Consider the following 18,114-nt stretch of genomic DNA (forward strand, 5'->3'; position numbering starts at 1 on the left):
TACACTCACTCAATAATGCCAGCGGGGTTCTCATTTTTGTCCTGTTGTGGGTACAGAATATCCAGTTTCCAGCAAGCCCACTTGAAAGAATTAAGGAATGGACTTGCTAAAGGGCACTTCTGTACATTGGAGCACCTCTTGCTAAAAGAATAGAATGAAGCCTTCTGAATGAAATTCCAGGACAAGGATCAGTGAGATTTCCAGTTCTCCTAAGTGGCAATCAGAATGAGAGACCAGGCCACTTATGAAATCAATAGGTGGAGGCTGATTTACACCAGCTGAGGATTTGGCCCAATAGTGTCCAGAAACCAAACATCTTTTCCTGTAATCCTAAGAGAGCCTGAAGTTATTAACATGTAAAGTGTCTGAGACATTCAGCTTTTACATTTGAAACGTTTCACCGCAGACGCTGTTTGTCTCCTCTCAAGACTACACAGACAATGACACTGGGTTTGCTTCTTGCCCTTCTGCGTTCTCGTGCACGAGCCCGATGTTGCAGTGTGTGGGTTGCACACCATGAAAGGAGGGGGGGACAAAAAACCACTGTTTTCAAAGGGTTCTTTGTTGAATGGAAACTTTTTTTAATGGCACTTAGTGTTAAAATCTCGTTTTAACAAAAATCTAAATGTTGGGTCTAAAATGAACCTGCGCTTTTGTGTAATTGAAGTAGTGTATATCCTGACATTATCTACCCCGGAGTGGGTGGGGGGAAACAAAGGGGAAATACAGCAAAGGTGATTTATTAAAGAGACAGGCTTTCCCCCTCAGCAGTGATGTTTGAGTAAGGGATTGGAATGAGAGGAATTCTGAATTTAACAGTTACTGAAATGAAAACAGGAGACAAGGAATGTTATTTGGCAGATAGGAAAAGGAAGGGGGAGCTGGAATTCCTGGGTTCAATTCCCATCTCTGGAAGAAAGTTTTAGCTAGTACCCAGAGCAGGAATCTGGGACCCCGGATTCCTGAGTTCTATCTTCTTCATTGCCACTGACTCACTATGGAACGTCAGGCACTTTGTCCAAAAGTGGCCTCAGATTTTTGGCACCCAACTTGAGATACCTCTAGCCTGATTTTTAGAGGAGTCGAGCACATGCAACTCCGGCTGGCATCGGGGGGAGCTGAGGGTGCTCAGCCTGCTGAAAATGAGGCTGGCCCTGCCCTCTCTATGCCTCCGTCCTAGTCTCTGTATTGTGACTAACAACACTGACCTGCAGTGAATGTTAATGTTTGCAAAGGAGTTTGAGACTGTCACACAAACGGGCAAAATATTAACCTGACTGTTTAACGGAGAGGCAGCATTACCTAATGCCCAGGACCCTGGACTGGGAGTCAACAGAACTGGGTTCTAGGCCTGGCTCTGCCACTTATCTACTGGATGCCCTTGGGCAAGTCCCTTCATTTCTGATTCCTCTCTTATTTACAACAATAAATAAGGGAGAGGGACTGTCTCTCTCTATGTGGATAGCTCCTGGCGCAATGGGGCTCTGAGCTCAGTGGGGACCTTGGTGTGTTCCCATAATCTAAATAACAATATTAACCACTTTAAATACACTTCCCTTCCAAACCATTTGTACTTGCAAGTTGGGGACAATCCTCATCCCGCTGCGAGATCTGCCATCAATTTCAACGGGAGCAGGATTGGGTCCTATAGGAGCATCACCTCAGGGGCGTGAGAGCAGAAGCAGTGGTCAGTGAACCTGATGAGTTCAGGCAGCTAAGCCAAGCCCCTGTGATGCCACTGTGCGCTGTTGTGGGCCAAGTCATGGAAAAGAGCCAAGAGCAGTTCACAGTGCATTTAAAGTCCTTAGCAAATTGGAACGCTGTATGCTGCATAGTGCATCACAGCACACAGAGTGTAAGGCCCGAAGGGACCACTAAATGACCTAGTCTGACCTCCTGTGTAGCCCGGGTCACCGATCCCAGCCAGGACAGCAGGCTCAGAATCTAACCCTGGGCGGAAAGCCAAAGCCCCACTGCATGGGGCTGAAGTCCAGTGCCCTGAGTCCTGCCACCCAGGGCTGAAGCCAAAGGGTAAGTAATGTAGCTTCACTGGGGGGAGGGGGAGATGGGCCTTGAGGCCCCAGGCAATTGCCCTCCCTGCTACCCCCTAACACTGGCCCTGGCTTTTATATGCAGAAAACCAATTGTGGTGGCACCGGTGGGCCATGGAATTTTTATAGCATATTGGGGTGAGCCTCAGAAAGAAAAAGGTTGAGAACCCCTAGTCTATCCTACCCCATCAAAACATGGGGATGCACATCATGCCCATTGATTTTAAGGGAGTTGTATGGGTTTTGTAAACTCTTTGGGGCAGGGACCATCCCTCTGTTCTGTTTGTACAGTGCTGGGCACCATGGGGGCCTGGTCCAGGACTCAGACTCCCAGGCACTTATGGTGATACAAATTAGTAACAATTCAGCCCTGCATGTGTGCTGCCCTTGACAGACAATAGCAAGCTTGGAGCTCTACCTAGTGGCCACTGCTTGGGCTGATCCCAGTGCTGGCCAGTGGCCAACCCTCACAAATCACGGCCTTGCTCAGCATTGCAGCAGTTCCCCCCAGTGCTGCCTGAATTCGCTCCCAGACCTAGGCCTCCCTTAACCCTTTGGACTCAGCTGGGTTTGGCCTGGGATGGGAAACATGGTGTTCTGCGTCCAGTGGAGGGGAGGGAGGAAAAGACTACAATGAGAAGGGGGGGAGGGGAAATAGATGCTAAAGGAAGACCGGGAGCAAGACTGTCCCTCTCTATGTGGATAGCCCCTGGCGCAATGGGGCTCTGAGCTCAGTGGGGACCTTTGTGTGTTCCCATAATCTAAATAACAATATTAACCACTTTAAATACACTTCCCTGCCAAACCATTTGGAAACAAGACAGTGTAGTTGTGAGAGGGGAAGGCATCCCTCTCACATCAGCACCACCAGCCGCTCTGTGGGCAGGTGTTCAGTGTTTGATACAGGCAGAGATCTAGTCCTTCTCAGAGGAGCAGGCAGTAGAAATTCCACTGAGAACTGCGGGGAAGAAACTCCCACAACATCTCATCTTCACAGAGGTAACTCTGCTTTCTGTCTTCTGTACAGCCAGGGTTGTGTTCTGCAGGTAAAAGAGACAAGGGCAATTAGTGAATGCAAGGGTAAGGACACTGCTCACACCTACACACAAGCATCATAAGCACTTATATATATATATATAACAGTATCCTCACACACACCTTAATAAGTGAGACCACTGTTCCCGCCCATATACACACAGCCTACACCTGCACATACTCACCATATCAAAGGGGTGATATCCAGGGCTGCTGGGAAGAGACTGCAGTTTATGGCCTAGCCCAGGGTAAAGGTTACAAAAGTGTCTGCACAAGCTCTATTATAGCAGCCAATGGGTTCTACTACTCCAGCAGTTGCTAGTGCACTGAGATGCATGGCACATCTTGCCAGACCCAGCATGCAGCCAAGGAAGTCCTAGAGGCAGGAAGGAAAGGTAAGGATCTGTTCAAAGTGGGAAATGTGTTGCCTCTGGTCCATAGCTGCTCTTGGGGTGGAGAATAACCTACAAGCACAACCCCACTGCTGTTCTGCAGATTGGGCACAACCTGGGGAGATCCAAGCCTCAGCCAAGTCAAGGGGGCTAGTCCCAATCTGGGAGCAGGACAGGGAATGTTTGCTTGTCCCTCTGCCATCCTGGTACCCACTTCCTTAGGCCTTCTGTTTGCAGCCAGCTTGCTCCCCAGGGCTCAGCTTCCAAAGGGCTTCTGACAACAGGAGGTCTCAGGGTCATCGTGCAAGCCAGCCAGCAGCTGCCAGCCACGAGAGAGGCCTGAAGTGACAGGGCTTGACCTGTAGATGTCGCCCACAGACCTCCATTACACGGGTGCTGGGCCAAACTTCCCATGTAGGGAGCTCCCTGCACATGTAAAGGCTGTTCATCTCTCCTTGCTGGGGCTGCTGCCAGGGCCTGGCTTTATCCCTACACACACATCTACTAGCACCACCAAGCAATTCCCCTGCCCTGCTCCCTCTGCACAATACAGTCCCCCTCCCCCCAGCACACCAGTCACCCTACAGTGATTTCCTTGCTGTTAATCTGGCTGAACACTGGGGCTCAGCAGCACCCCTGGCCGCTCAGACACCCTCTCCAGTGGGCAGAGTCCATCCCTGTGCATCAGTCCCGCGTGGAGAAGCATGTTGCACAGGTACTGGCCTTGTGTCAGAACAAGCTGGTGGGTTCTTATGGGGCCAAGTGTGTACCTCCCACGTGTGCAGGTGAAACCCCTGCTGCAGCTGGCACCGCTTAGCCTGGGTGGCTCCAGCAGGGAGGTCCAGGAGCGAGTGGGCTGAGGGAGAACTCCGAGGCTGAGAGCATTGGCGGGGCCCAGTGTGTGTACAGGGGATGCTTGCCCCAGCTCTGTGCTAGCTCCAGGGATAGAGGGTGTTCTGCTCCAGGGTTGTCAGGCCAGCACATCTCAGCAGCATGAAATTCACCTTGTGAGAAGGGCTGCTAGAAAACTGTGAGCGGGGCCAGATGTGCAAAAGGGTGCAGCCCCCTGCAGCTCTGACGGCTCCTTGCCGAGGGTTCACACAGTCCAAATCAGACTCTTATGAACTCGCCGGTCCCATTCCAGACCAGGCCCCTAAGTGACATAGATTCACGGGGCAGAGACTGTGCTTCCCATGCTCAGTGCACCTACTGAAATGAGTGCCAGGCATCTGAGGGACTTCCCCCTGGGGTGGGGGGAGGAGGAATGGCTAGATTCCTAGATGGAGAACTCACAGGGGTGCAGCACTCCACCCTGTATTTCCTCTGACACTGGGGAAGCATGCTGTCCCCTTCCCAGCCCGGGGGGCTAGATGTGAGCCCAGTTCGGTAGCCATTTACACCCGTGAAAAGTGAGTGTGAGACTCCAGCCCACCAGAACTGCCCCTCACACCACCAGCAGCATTTTGCATCCTCTTTGCATGAAGGCAGGGGGAGAATCCCTTGTGATGCTCGGATCCTGGGAATGGCTGGATCGAGGGTTTTGGTTCATGCCTGTCTGTGGAGACCCCAATGCAAGCCCCTATTAAAAGCAACCAACAGACCGCTAAGGAGGCTTCCCAGTTTCCTCCTCAGCAAGCAGCTGCTTTAGGGTCTATCCCATGGCACTCAAGCCCTGCCACTCATCGACCAGCCCTGGGATCACAGCAGGGGATGAGTCTCCCAGTCCTTCTCCCTCCCCGGTAAACATACCAAGGGCCGGAGCAGAGAGGGGGCAGCATTTCCTAGCTGTCCTGATCGCTCCTCAGGCAGCTGGGAGCCCTGCAGCCTGGGGTTGCCCTTTTCTCTGGGCTTAGCTGCAAGAAGCCGCATCCAAAGGGGTGGGCGAGGGGACTGGACCATGGCAGGGGGCTCCCCGGGGCCTCGCAGCTCAGAGATCAGCTCACAGCGGGGGGGTCTGGAACGCCCCCCCCCCCCGCTGCCGCCCTATAGAAACCTGCCACTTAAAGGGGGCAGCGCACAGCAGCGGGTCCTCCCGGGTCCGGCCCCCGGTGCCCACGCGGGGGCGGGGTGTGACGGCCCCACGCCGCGGCGCGATGCCGCGGGATGCCGGGCATTCCCAGCCGCGGGCGGGCGGCGATCCCAGCGCAGCGGCGAGGGGTGCCCGGAGGCCCCGCGGAGGGCGCTCCCAGGCCGGGGAGCGGCGATGCAAGAGCATCTCCGGGAGCCGCTTCTCCCCCACCCCGGGCTGGCCCCGTTCCCAGCAGGGCTGCGAGCAAACTCTGCAGGCTGGAGGGGCTGAGCTCCCGGCCTGAACCCGCCCCCACCGGCTCTCATTTCCCTAAAAAAAAAAGAGAGCGAGAGCGAGGGGGGAAAACCCTCCCATCTCCTTCCACTTCTCTCCTTCCCCCTCCTTCCCGCTCCGCTTTTCCCTTCGGTCCCGAGGCGCGTCTGCCCGGGACTCGCCAGCCAGCATGTCCGGGGCCAGGGCGTGCTGGCTGCTCCTGTCCTTCGCGGTGCTGGGGCGAGCCCTGGACTTCCCCGATTACACCTATGAGCTGGAGGAAGAGGAAGACACTGACCCCATTGACTATAAGGATCCTTGCAAAGCTGGTAGGGCCAAAGGGATCCCCGGCCCCCAAGCCCCTGTGCAACCGCGTCCTTTGGTGGGCGGCAGGGGGGTTGTGTGCGGGCAGCGAGGCCATGGAAGGACAGGGGCTGGGTGAGCCTGGGTCATGCAGACTGCCTGGCTGGCAGGGCAGCTGCAGACAAAAGAAAGGGGACGTAGGGGGGGGTGTTTCAGGGACACTTTCAAAGTTGCTGCTGGGGCTGGGAGGGAGCAGAGCCCAGGCAGACACAGCCTCGGGCAGGGAAAAGCTCCGGGGCTGGAGACTTGAGTTTTCTGGGTTGTTCCCCCCACCCCCACTTTGTGCTGCAGGAAATGAATCCCCCCCCCGGAGTTTTTCCTCCCCTCTCTCCCGGGGAGTTTTGGGTTTCTTTGTGGGGAGGGTTTGGGTCTGGCTGGGGGAGGGGGGGGCTGAGCATACCTCATGTAAGGGAGACGGGGAAGGAAGTTGCCACGAGGTTACGCTGGGGGGAATCCATCCATCCATCTGTTTATACTTCGGACGTGGAAGAGGCTCGGGGGAGGGCTCTCCCGCTTCCCAGGAGGAGCTGTCAAAGGAGGCTAACTCCTCCAGCCCGGATCGCCCCCATGTCCCCGGCACATCTGGCCCACTAGCAGCTAAGGCTTTTTGGCTAAGGTCTCTGAAGGTCTCCTCTCGTTTACACCGGTTTCACTCCTGTCTCACTCCGGTGTGAAGGGGGGAGGGATCCTGCTCCAAAACCCAGTAAGCGAGAGGAGAATCGGGACCCAAAGAGTTTGCAAAACTTTTTGTTCTTTCCTTCTCCCAGGCAGCTGTATAAACCGCTGCGAAACAACAGCGGAAAAGCCTGGTGGTGATAAGGGTGGGGATTGGATTAAGATTGATAAAGAGGGATTTTGAGTGGGAGGAGTGTTATCTCAGTTAGTGATTATGACATGTTATTTGATCAGAGACTTAGCTCTGTTCCTGGCTCTGCCACTAGCCTGCTGCCTGTCCTTGGGCATGTCACTTCACTGCTGGTGCCTCAGTTTCCCCATATGTAAAATGGGGATAATGAGGACGGTCTTTTGTAAAGTGCTTTGAGATCTGATGGGGAAAAGAGCCCTACAAAGCCTCAGTAGTAATATTATCTCACTCTTTATTATTATTAATCAGTCTAGCATGATGCTTTACCAACCAACAGAGGGAGAGTTTAAAATCTAAACCCACAATGGTATCCTTATGGGTGCTGGGGTCCCCTGGGGCAGATTGGATTGTGGGAGTAGGGCCTGAATTTGTGTGTGTATCACTGTGATCATACAAAGCACCCTCTAATTGTGGTTATTGTTGTATTAGAATGATGTTTATTATCTTCCTTGAGCAAGCCAGGCCAGGAGATGGCTAAGGGGTTGGTATTTAAATTACAGCAGCACCTACAGCCCCCAGCTGAGATCAGGGCTCCATTGTGCCAGGTGCTGTATTGAATGAGAGACGCTCCCTGCCCTAAAGAGCCTGCAATTGAAATAGACAAGAGTGATGAAATGTAGGAGGGGAAACTGAGGCCCAGAGAGCAGCCATGAGTTGCCCAAGGTCACACAGTAGGTCAGATCTTGCAGAGCCTAACCTTGTGCTCTGGACATAGGAACCAGTTGTCCCTTTAAATCTGCTCTGTTCAGCCTCCACTTCGTCACCTTGTGCATGTGCGTAGGAGAGGGGGATTTAATTGTTGATTAAATTAATGGAGGTCAGTCTGGACAAGAGGTAGGTCCAGAGGAGTTCCTTCTGATTGTGCTTGCTGGTCCATTGTGTGGTGAGAGACATGTGGAGCGGCATGCTGGAGCCCTGCCCCCCACCCGTCCTTTATTGGATCCATATGTGACTAATTGAGTTATTGCCATTTGTATGGTGGCTGTGTCCGGAGGCCCCAATCTGAATCAGGCTCCATTAGACACTGTACAAACACAGGCCCTATCCTGAAGAGTTCTTTATCACTCAATTAGCTTCAAGTGTGTCTCAGGATCTGGGGGTCAGATGGGAGCTTGCCCATTGCTTCCTACAGGACAGGGAAGCAGTTCCTCTGCTAAGATTGGCCTGGCCAACTACATATCCCACAAGGCTCTGGGAAAGTCTGTGTGTTTGTGTTTTTTTTTTTTCGTCTCTCAAGGCACCAGCTGCAATAAGTTTCCTAGGACTTTAAGAGCAGCCGGAAACAGCTGACTCCTTGGCACTTGGAATTATTCCGTGGCTCCCTTAAATTCCGCATGGAGAAGGAGCAGTGGGAATAGCTAAGAAATGGATTTGGTTTTCACTGCACAGCTCATGCCACGGGTATCCTGAGGCCACCCTAATGTTCCCCTTGCCATCTCTCCCTGCTGCAGAACTTCCCTCCACCCCCACCCCAGGGTGGTACTGGCCCAGACCCTGCTGTGGTGCCAATAGGCGTTTTCCTGAGAAATGCAGCCAGGCTTGTGGTCCTGCCAGCTTTGGCATCAAAGCTCCCACATCACAGCTGTGCCTGCTCCCTAGATGGAAACAGTGGCCCTGGTCCTGCAGTCCGTCTCCTTACCTCCTGTCAAAATAAACCTCTCCGGCTCTGATCCAGAGCCACGGCAGCTGCTGCTTCCTTAGCTGTTCAGTATCAGAGGGGTAGCCGGGTTAGTCTGTATCCACAAAAACAACGAGGAGTCCGGTGGCAACTTAAAGACTAACAGATGAATTTGGGCATAAACTTTCATGGGTAAAACCCCCATTTCTTCAGATGCATGGAGTGAAAATTACAGATACGGGCATAAATATACTGGCACCTGTAGAGAGGGGAGTTACCTTACAAGTGGAGAACCGGTGTTGACAAGGCCAATTCAGTCAGTTAGTAGTCCAGACTCCACAGCGCTGAGGGGCGCTTTGGTAATTTGCCAGGACCAGTGAGCTGCATCGGAGTCTGTGTGTGCTGTGGGTTCTGTCCTAAGCACCGGGATCCCCTGCAGCACTCGGACTAACACACCCTCAATTTCAACCCCGGGGGCTGGCAACGCTAGGGAGAGGAGCCCTTAGCTGTGGCATTCACTCTCCCTGTTGGGCCGGGAGAACAGTGTCCATCTATTCTTTTTTTACTGTGTATAGGTTCTCATACCACCCTCAACACTGTCCTATCTGAAGTACCTTCCAGCCGGGCATTAAGTGGCATCCTCACATGTGGGTTGTTCCCTCCCCTGGGGCAGTGTGCAGTGTCTTGTTTGTGCAGTGAGGTGTCTTGTTTTAGTAGGGCTTTGTTTAATTTTTGTATATCTCTGTACATGCTGCTCTGTACAATTGCTGTATTTATAGGGTGGCTTGCCCGTGGGGTTAGCAAGTCCTGTGGGGGGCCCATCTGCTGCCACTGAGTCAATCTTTTGTGACAGAGTCCGTTTATAAGTCAACTAAATATCGCTTTGTTTCCTGTTGAACACTAGAGGAATAAGCAGGAGTTTGGCAGTCAGGACTCCTGGGTTCTCTTTCCAAGTCTAGGATGGAAGTGTGAACTTGTGGCTGGAATGAGTGAGCAGGACTGGCAGTCAGGACTCTTGGGTGCTATCCCTGGGAGGGAAGTGTGGTCTAATGGCTAGACCATAGGGGTCTGGATTCTGCTTCCAATTCTGCTACTGACTTGCTGTGTGCAGCTGTGAGCAAACCCCTTTGCAGCTATGTGCCTCAGTTTCCCCAGCTGTGAAATTGGGATATTGATACTGACCGACCTTACTGGTTTATTGTGAACATGGCTGCATTAACATTTGCAACAGAGCTTTGAACACACAATGCCCTATTAAGTGCTAACCAGATAATGTTTGTGCTTCTATTGTCCTTGGGAGATTAATATACAGTTGTTGAGCTCTTCGGCAATGAAAACAAACTCCCAGGTGTCTCCTGAGCCATTAGAGAGGGACAGTAGCTGTGGGTTTGGTCCTGTGTGAGTGACTGGTTCCTATCAGCCTGATGTGCTGCTGTAGTAACCCCGCCTCTGTAATGTGACGTCTTTAGGGGCAAAGCTGGAAAACGTGGGTCCAGATTTTGGACCCCTCCCCCCCTTCCCAGAGTCAAGGCTGATTTGAATCTTCCCATTCTGAAGTGTAGTGGCGTTCTGTTCCGGGAGTTTAGACTGGACCCTTTGCTGGTCAAAATGTCCTTCCAATATGACAGGGTGTGATGACATTTCATGGGCCCTGATTTCTGGATCTCTGAGCATCCAGGATAGCAAAGTGTGTAGGATACTTGATCACCGGGAATGAGATAGGGATTATCCCCCAAATAACTGGGATAGTTAGTGAACTCCACCATCTGCCTATGCAAGAACTTCCCAGATCATACCTTGGGAATCTCGGCCATACACACCTGGTTGCAGGAGAGCAGGGTTTGACCTAAATTCCAGTTTCCATGTTGAGTCAACTGAAGTCACTTGTTACAGTTGTATTTATCATCATGATGCACAGACCTATTCCAACCGTTGTCATTTATTCATCCAGGGTGAAGTGCGCCCACTGAGCAGAAGCCAGTGTGAGGCTTTTGTTTGGAGATTTAAAGCGCTGCATAGGCCTTGTGAATTTCACACCATGACATTTGGATTTTGTTTTAGTGCATGGGCGTAGCTCATTTCACACTGCAGTGTCCTCTGACTAGACATTGGTCAGGGATGGTCTTGGACTTACTCCTGCCTCAGTGTCGGTTGTGGGGTGAAGACCTTGTGAGGTCTCTTCCAGCCCTACATTGCTATGATTCTATAATAAACGGAACTGGGGAGAGGTCAGCTCTCATCTTGCAGCTTTGGGAGGGCATGGTGGTGGCAATGCGGTTAATAATAGGTAAGCTTTAGCGCGCGTGCTGAATTTTGATCACTGGGGTTTTAATCCTGGGGCAAGCTGGCGGGATTTCCCATGGCGAAGCACAGGGCTGCGTGCCTGGCTTGGCTGCACCTCCCATCTGCCCTTCTGTACGCACTGCCAGCAGCTTGGGAAATCCTCCTGCTGTTGATTCATGCCAGCGGGTCATGTCAAAAGGGACGCAGGACTTCCCGAGGCTTATCAACCAGCACTGCTGCTGGACAGGAACAGGGAGCACATGCAATGCACTTGGACAAGAAGGATGCTTCAGCCTGCTAGAGACAGAATGGGACAGAGACTCCCTGCAGATTTCTCTTTCCTCTCTGGCAGAGGAAGGAAAGGAGAGAACAAAGCATCCAGCAGGCAGCACAAGCAGAAGGGGAGAGATCGGCAAGAGAAACTAGATTGGAAAGATTTGAAGGGGCTTTAATTTGTGGGTGAAAGAACTGTTTGAATGGAAGAGGAAAGGGCCAGTTATCTCCAGGGGTTGATCTGCCTGAGGACTGCATTTCTTACCTGTTTTTATCTTTAAGGCAGCACCTAGAATCATACTATGCATTGCTTGGGAGGAGAGAATGCCTCCTCCTGGTCTATCAGCAGCCGTATGTACTTCCTGGAGGTTTCCAGTCCAAGCAGTGACCCAGCCTGGCCCTTTGAAGATGTGATACTATCACAGCTTGAGACAGGGCCGCAGCACCTCCCTGACTAGTGAGCGAATGGATTGAGAGGCCTCGGGCAGCACTGACTCATTATGAGGTCTCCTGGGGTCAGCCACAGGCAAACAGTTTCCGGCTGGGAGAGGAGGGCCTGAGCGCAGGCAGCACCATAGGCTGGAAGAAGGAGGCACTTGGGGAAGAAAAGAAAATGTCCTCTTTCCCCGAACCTGGGCTGGTGCTCTAGAGAGACTGACAGTAATTCTGGCATGTGTCCTTCCCCACAGAGAGGAAATCCCTGTTTGCACCCCTTCTGCCCCTCCCCCCCCCCATAGCTCCATTTCCCAGTGGCTTCAGATTTCCAAGCTGGGGCTACCTGGAGTCTGATAGTTCCTGCACTGCTGCGAGCAGATGCTGCTTGGGACATTGCCCTAATGGCAAGGATCTAGCAGGTCCTAAAGACGAGAAGCATCTGTAATAACTATCGGACTGCATATGTGAACCTAGTTATTGAGCAAGACTGTGTAACTCAGGGGTAGGCAACCTATGGCTTCGGCACGCGAGCTGATTTTCAATGGCACTCTCACTGCCCGGGTCCTGGCCATTGGTCTGGGGGGCTCTGCATTTTAATTTAATTTTAAATGAAACTTCTTAAACATTTTAAAAACCTTATTTACTTTACATACAACAATAGTTTAGTTAGATATTATAGACTTATAGAAAGAGACCTTCTAAGAACGTTAAAATGTATTACTGGCAGGCAAAACCTTAAATCAGAGTGAATAAATGAAGACTCGGCACAGCACTTCTGAAAGGTTGCCGACTCCTGGTGTAACTACTGTATTCAGATAGGGGTATTGTGTTAATTCAGTGGGGGCTGCGGCCGAAAAAAAGACACTAGCTCCCAGATAAGAATGTCCAAGCACACAGTTGATGGTGGGGAAAGCTATTAGCTTGGAGGATCCTAGCCTGTCTCCAAGGAAGTTGCAAGGTTTATTTTGCCAGTACTGGGAGGTAACACATCAAAGGGCTATAGGCAGTTAAAAAATGACTTGATCCCTGGGAAGGGGTTGATCAAAAGATAGAGCAGGATTTAAAGGCACACTCTCTGAAGCAGGCAGGGAAAACTGCCTGGTGAGTTGAGAGAACAGAGTATACCACCCAGACTCTAGTGCAGGGGTAGGCAACCTATGGCACGGGTGCCAAAGGCGGTGGGCAAGCTGATTTTCAGTGGCACTCACACTGCCCAGGTCCTGGCCACTGGTCCGGGGAGCTCTGCATTTTAATTTAATTTTAAATGAAGCTTCTTAAACATTTTTAAAGCCTTATTTACTTTACTAACAACAATAGTTTAGTTATATATTATAGACTTATAGAAAGATACCTTCTAAAAACGTTAAAATGTATGACTGGCACACGAAACCTTAAATTAGAGTGAATAAATGAAGACTTGGCACAGCACTTCTGAAAGGTCGCCGACCCCTGCTCTAGATGTCTTGAAGTGTCTGTAGAAGTTTAGATCTACCAGATGTGGAAGATGGACAGACACCTGGTAAACTAGACATGCGTAAATAAACAATATGTTGCTTTAAGAAGGCTGTTTGGTCACTGCCTACCAGAGGGAACAGAACAGAGGGCACTGAACATAAGTCAAGCCTGATGAGGCAATCACAGTTAGTATCCGGGGCTGCAGTCAAGGGTCCAATTTGAGGGTGAGAGAATTGTGTGATTCCACCCAAAGAGAGGTGATGGCCCGAGGCCTGAGAGGGGATGCCCTTGGAGAGGCCAGAAGGGGTTCGAGGTGCAGTTAGCCTGGTAACAGTGACACAACAGCCCTGCGTGGCAGGGAATTGCTCTTCTCCCCATTTCACAGATGGGGGGAACTGAGGCATCAAGAGACTCAGGCCTGGTCGACATTTAAAAGTTTTGCTGGCATAGAATCATAGAACTGGAAGGGACCTTGAGAGGTCATCTAGTCCAGTCCCCTGCACTCGTGGCAGGACTAATTATCTAGACCATTCCTGACAGGTGTTTGTCTAATCTGCTCTTAAATATCTCCAATGACAGAGATTCCACAACCTCCCTAGGCAACTTATTCCAGTGTTTAACCACCCTGACAGTTAGGAAGTTTTTCCTAATGTCCAACCTGAACCTCCCTTGCTGCAATTTAAGCCCATTGCTTCTTGTCCTATCCTCAGAGGTTAAGGAACAACATTTTTTCTTCCTCCTCCTTGTAACAACCTTTTACATACTTGAAAACTGTTATCAAATCCCCTCTCAGTCTTCTCTTTTCCAGACTAAACAAACCCAATTTTTTAAATCTTCCCTCATAGGTCATGTTATCTAGACCTTTAGTCATTTTTGTTGCTCTTCTCTGGACTCTCTCCAATTTGTCCACATCCTTCCTGAAATGTGGTGCCCAGAACTGGACACAGTACTCCAGTTGAGACCTTATCAGCATGGAAGAATTACTTCTCGTGTTTTGTTTACAACAGTCCTGCCAATATATCCCAGAATGATGTTTGCTTTTTTTGCAACAGCGTTACACTGTTGACTCATATTTAGCTTGTGACCCACTATGACCCCCAGATCCCTTTCCGCAGTACTCCTTCCCAGGCAATCATTTCCCATTTTGTATGTGTGCAACTGATTGTTCCTTTCTAAGTGGAATACTTTGCATTTGTCCTTATTGAATTTCATCCTATTTACTTCAGACCATTTCTCCAGTTTGTCCAGATCATTTTGAATTTTAATCCTATCCTACAAAGCACTTGCCACCTCTTCCAGCTTCGTATTGTCCGTAAACTTTATAAGTGTACTCTCTATGCCATTATCTAAATCATTGCTGAAGATATTGAACAGAACCAGACCCAGAACCGATCCCTGCAGAACCCCACTCATTATGCCCTTCCAGCATGACTGTGAACAGGGCCGGCTCCAGCGTTTTTGCTGCTCCAAGTGGTGAAAAAAAATAGAGCCGCGAGAACGGCGGCACTTCGGCGGCAGCTTTACACCCCACCGCTTCATTCTTCGGCGGCAATTCAGCAGCAGGTCCTTCCCTCCGAGAGGGACTGAGGGACTTGCCGCTGAAGAGCCAGACGTGCCGCCCCTTTCCATTGGCCACCCCAAGCACCTGCTTGCTGTGCTGGTGCCTGGAGTCGGCCCTGATTGTGAACCACTGATAACTACTCTCTGGGAATGGTTTTCTAACCAGTTTTGCACCCATCTTATAGTAGCTCCATCTAGGTTGCATTTCCCTAGTGTATTTATGAGAAGGTCATGCAGGACAGTATCAAAAGCTTTACTAAAAACAAAATATACCACGTCTACCACTTCCCCCCATCCACAAGGTTTGTTACTCTGTCAAAGAAAACTATCACATTTGTTTGACATGATTTGTTTTTGATAAATCCATGCTGACTGTTACTTATCACCTCATTATCTTCTAGATGTTTGCAAATTGAATGCTTAATTATTTGCTCCATTATCTTTCCGGGTACAAAAGTTAAGCTGACTGGTCGGTAATTCCCAGGGTTGTCTTTCTTTCCCTTTTTATAGATGGGCACTATATTTGCCCTTTTCCAGTCTTCTGGAATCTCTCCCATCTTCCATGACTTCTCAACGATAATTGCTAATGGCTCAGATATCTCCTCCAACAGCTCCTTGAGTATTCTTGGATGCATTTCATCAAGCCCTGATGACTTGAAGACATCTAATTTGTTCAAGTAATTTTTAACTTGTTCTTTCTGTATTTTAGTATCTTCTGATCCTACCTCATTTTCACTGGCATTCACTGTTAGACATCCAATCACCACCAACCTTCTTGGTGAAAACTGAAACAAAAGTCATTAAGCACCTCGGCCATTTCCACGTTTTCTTTGTTATTTTTTTCCCCTCATTGAATAACGGGCCTCCCTGTTCCTGGTCTTCCTCTTGCTTCTAATGTATTTGTAGAATGTTTTCTTGTTACCCTTTATGGCTCTGGCTAGTTTGATCTCGTTTTGTGCCTTGGCCTTTCTAATTTTGTCCCTACATACTTGTGTTATTTTGTTTATATTCATCCTTTGTAATTTGACCTAGTTTCCACTTTTTGTAGGACACATTTTTGATTTTTAGATCATTGAAGATCTCCTGGTTAAGCCAGGTTGGTCTTTGGCCATACTTCCTATCTTAGCTACGTTGGTCAGGTGTGTGATGCGGTCTGATCCGTGATCAGCAAAGTTGTGCTGGCAAATGGTTCCCTAGTGGTTAGAGCAGGGGACTTGGGAGTCAGGACTCCTGGGTTCTATTCCCAGATTTGGAGGGAGTGTTGTCTCATAATTAGAGCACTGTGGGGGAGGGGTGCGTTGGAAGTCAGGACTCCTGGATTCTTTCCCAGCTTTCCAATAAGAGGAGGAAGGCACAGGAGACATGACTTGCAGGTTGTATTCCTTTCTCTGCCAATGACTGGCTGTGTGACATTAGATAGGCCACCCCACCTCTCTGTGCCTCAATTTCCCCATCTGCACAATGGGAGTTAGTCAGCGTTATCAACCCTACAGTCATGCAGCAAAGCCAGGAACTGATCCCAGCAGTCCTTGCTCCCAGTCCTGTCCATGAACCACAAACACTGTTCTTCCTCCTGAAAAACCTGCTCACACCTCTGAAGATCCTGTTTCCACGCAGATGACCTTGAGCATGAAGAACTGGGGAAGGATTAAAAAAAAATCTGGTACCCCCGCTGAATAGATTCCAAATATTTTTCTTTCCAGCCGCTCTTCTTTCAGTAAGTGACTAACTCTGCTGGCTCCAGTTCTGTTTTCATAGTTGACTTGAATTTGCAGATTGAATCCAAACTCGAGGAGGAGGGAGAGTGTGTGTCTATGTGTGTCAAATCCCCCCAGTGTCCCCTTGCAATGTTCTTTGTTTAATAAATATCCTTCCTTTGTGGCTTCCTTCCAGAGCAGCTTTGATGTGTGTTGGGTTTGATTCCTCGACCTGTGTCCTTGCCTGGCAACTGGGAAGCATCTGTTCTGTTCGGAGTAATGGAGCAGGAGCAGTAGGAAGATGAGTCCCACCCCCATAAGGAGAGTTCCCCTCCCTCCCTCCTTTGGGGTGACCAGACCATCTCCCCTTCATGACCCATCTCTGAGCATGTGTTAGCTGGAAACCATTTATTGCTATGCAGGAGGTCAGATTAGATGCTCACAATGGTCCCTCCTGGCCTGAGAATCCCAGAGAGCTCAGCTGAGCGCCTTTCATTGTTGAGTGGGCTCTGATTAAGCTCAGAGGTACCCAAGTCAGAAGCATTTTTCCAGCTTTGTGGGATGCAGATGTAATGGGCGTGCCAACCTCGGAGATTTACAAAACAAGACTCAAAGCCACCCGGCCATTATCCCATCCCTGAGACACTTCCTAAACAGCCTCCCCATTCCACAGTCTCCGCAGCTTCCCCACGGACATGGCTAACTTCTCTACCCAACCCCAAAGTAGCCTGTGGGTGAATCGGGCTAATGGCACTGACATCAGTGAGCCCGATGGCCCCAGCATCTCCTGCCTTGGGCAGCAGTTCGCCTGCGATATCCTGGACTGCAATGGTCGGATGAAGGAGGCAAGGGGAAAAACTAAGGCAGAGAATAGAGCTGGGCAAGGCCTTGAATCCTGGACAAGAGAAGTTGCGGACAAAGGGGGGAGAGGGCAAAAATGCTGAGCTTGCTACAAAACAGGAGCGAGAAGGGGCAGGGGCCAGTGTGCTAGACTGGGACTCAGGAGACCTGGGTTCTAGTCCCAGCTCTGTGTGACCTTGGGCAAGTCACTGTCCTGCACCTCAGTTTCCCCATCTGTAAAAGGGAAGAAAAATGCTTCCTGTCCTCTACCTTTATCTGTCTTGTCTATTTAGTATCTAGACTCCTCAGCACAGATAAAGGGCAGGAGGGGAAACTGAGGCCCACAGAGAGGCAGAGACTTTCTGAAGGTCACACAACAGATCCCACATTCCCCATCTGCTCTCCCAACAATCCATCCCACTTGCCTAATGCCCTGATATAAAAAGTCCCTTTCCTCCTCATCCCCTTCCAGATTCCTCTGTTCCCCATATCTGAACCACCATCACCCCCATTTTCTATTCCCAAGGATGCTGGCTCCCTCCCTTTTCTGATTCCCTCCACCAACAGTTAAAGAACATAAGAGCAGCCATCCTGGGTCAGACCAAGGGTCCATCTAGCCTAGGATCCTGTCTTCTCACCTGGCCAATGCCTGATGCTTCAGAGGGAATGAAAAGAACAAGGCAATTATAAAGTGATCCATCCCCTACTGTTTAGTCCTAGCAACTGGCAGTTAGAGGCTATGTGCACCCAGACCGTGGGGTTGCATCCCTGACCATTTTGGCTAATACCCATTGATGGATCTATTCTCCATGAACTCATCTAGTTCTTTTTATAACTCACTTATACCTGAGTTCTCTTTGTCTTGCTCTCCCCTGTCCATGCACCATCTGCTGTTTCCATCCTCTGTGTGCCTTGGTGCATTGCTGCACTCCCCTCGGCCAGCAAGCCCGGGATGCGCTCTGCCTT

General features: G+C 50.3%; 1 protein-coding gene across 4 annotated transcripts in view; it reads left to right on the plus strand.

Annotated features, from left to right (window-relative positions):
* Positions 1–3,329: 3,329 nt before the first annotated feature.
* Positions 3,330–18,114, plus strand: part of BMP1 (bone morphogenetic protein 1) — an 89,009-nt gene continuing 74,224 nt past the window's right edge. Inside the window, exon 1 of one of the 4 annotated variants that reach the window (XM_045005568.1) lies at positions 3,330–3,481. In XM_045005568.1, the coding sequence (XP_044861503.1) occupies positions 3,418–3,481 (64 nt within the window). In that variant the 5' untranslated portion in view covers positions 3,330–3,417. Of the gene's footprint in view, positions 3,482–5,793; positions 6,089–18,114 lie in introns of those variants that run through there. The other 3 variants (XM_045005569.1, XM_045005566.1, XM_045005567.1) reach the window with 3 other exon arrangements.

The sequence above is a fragment of the Mauremys mutica genome, chromosome 2 (assembly GCF_020497125.1).
Source record: "Mauremys mutica isolate MM-2020 ecotype Southern chromosome 2, ASM2049712v1, whole genome shotgun sequence".
NCBI lineage: Eukaryota > Metazoa > Chordata > Testudines > Geoemydidae > Mauremys > Mauremys mutica.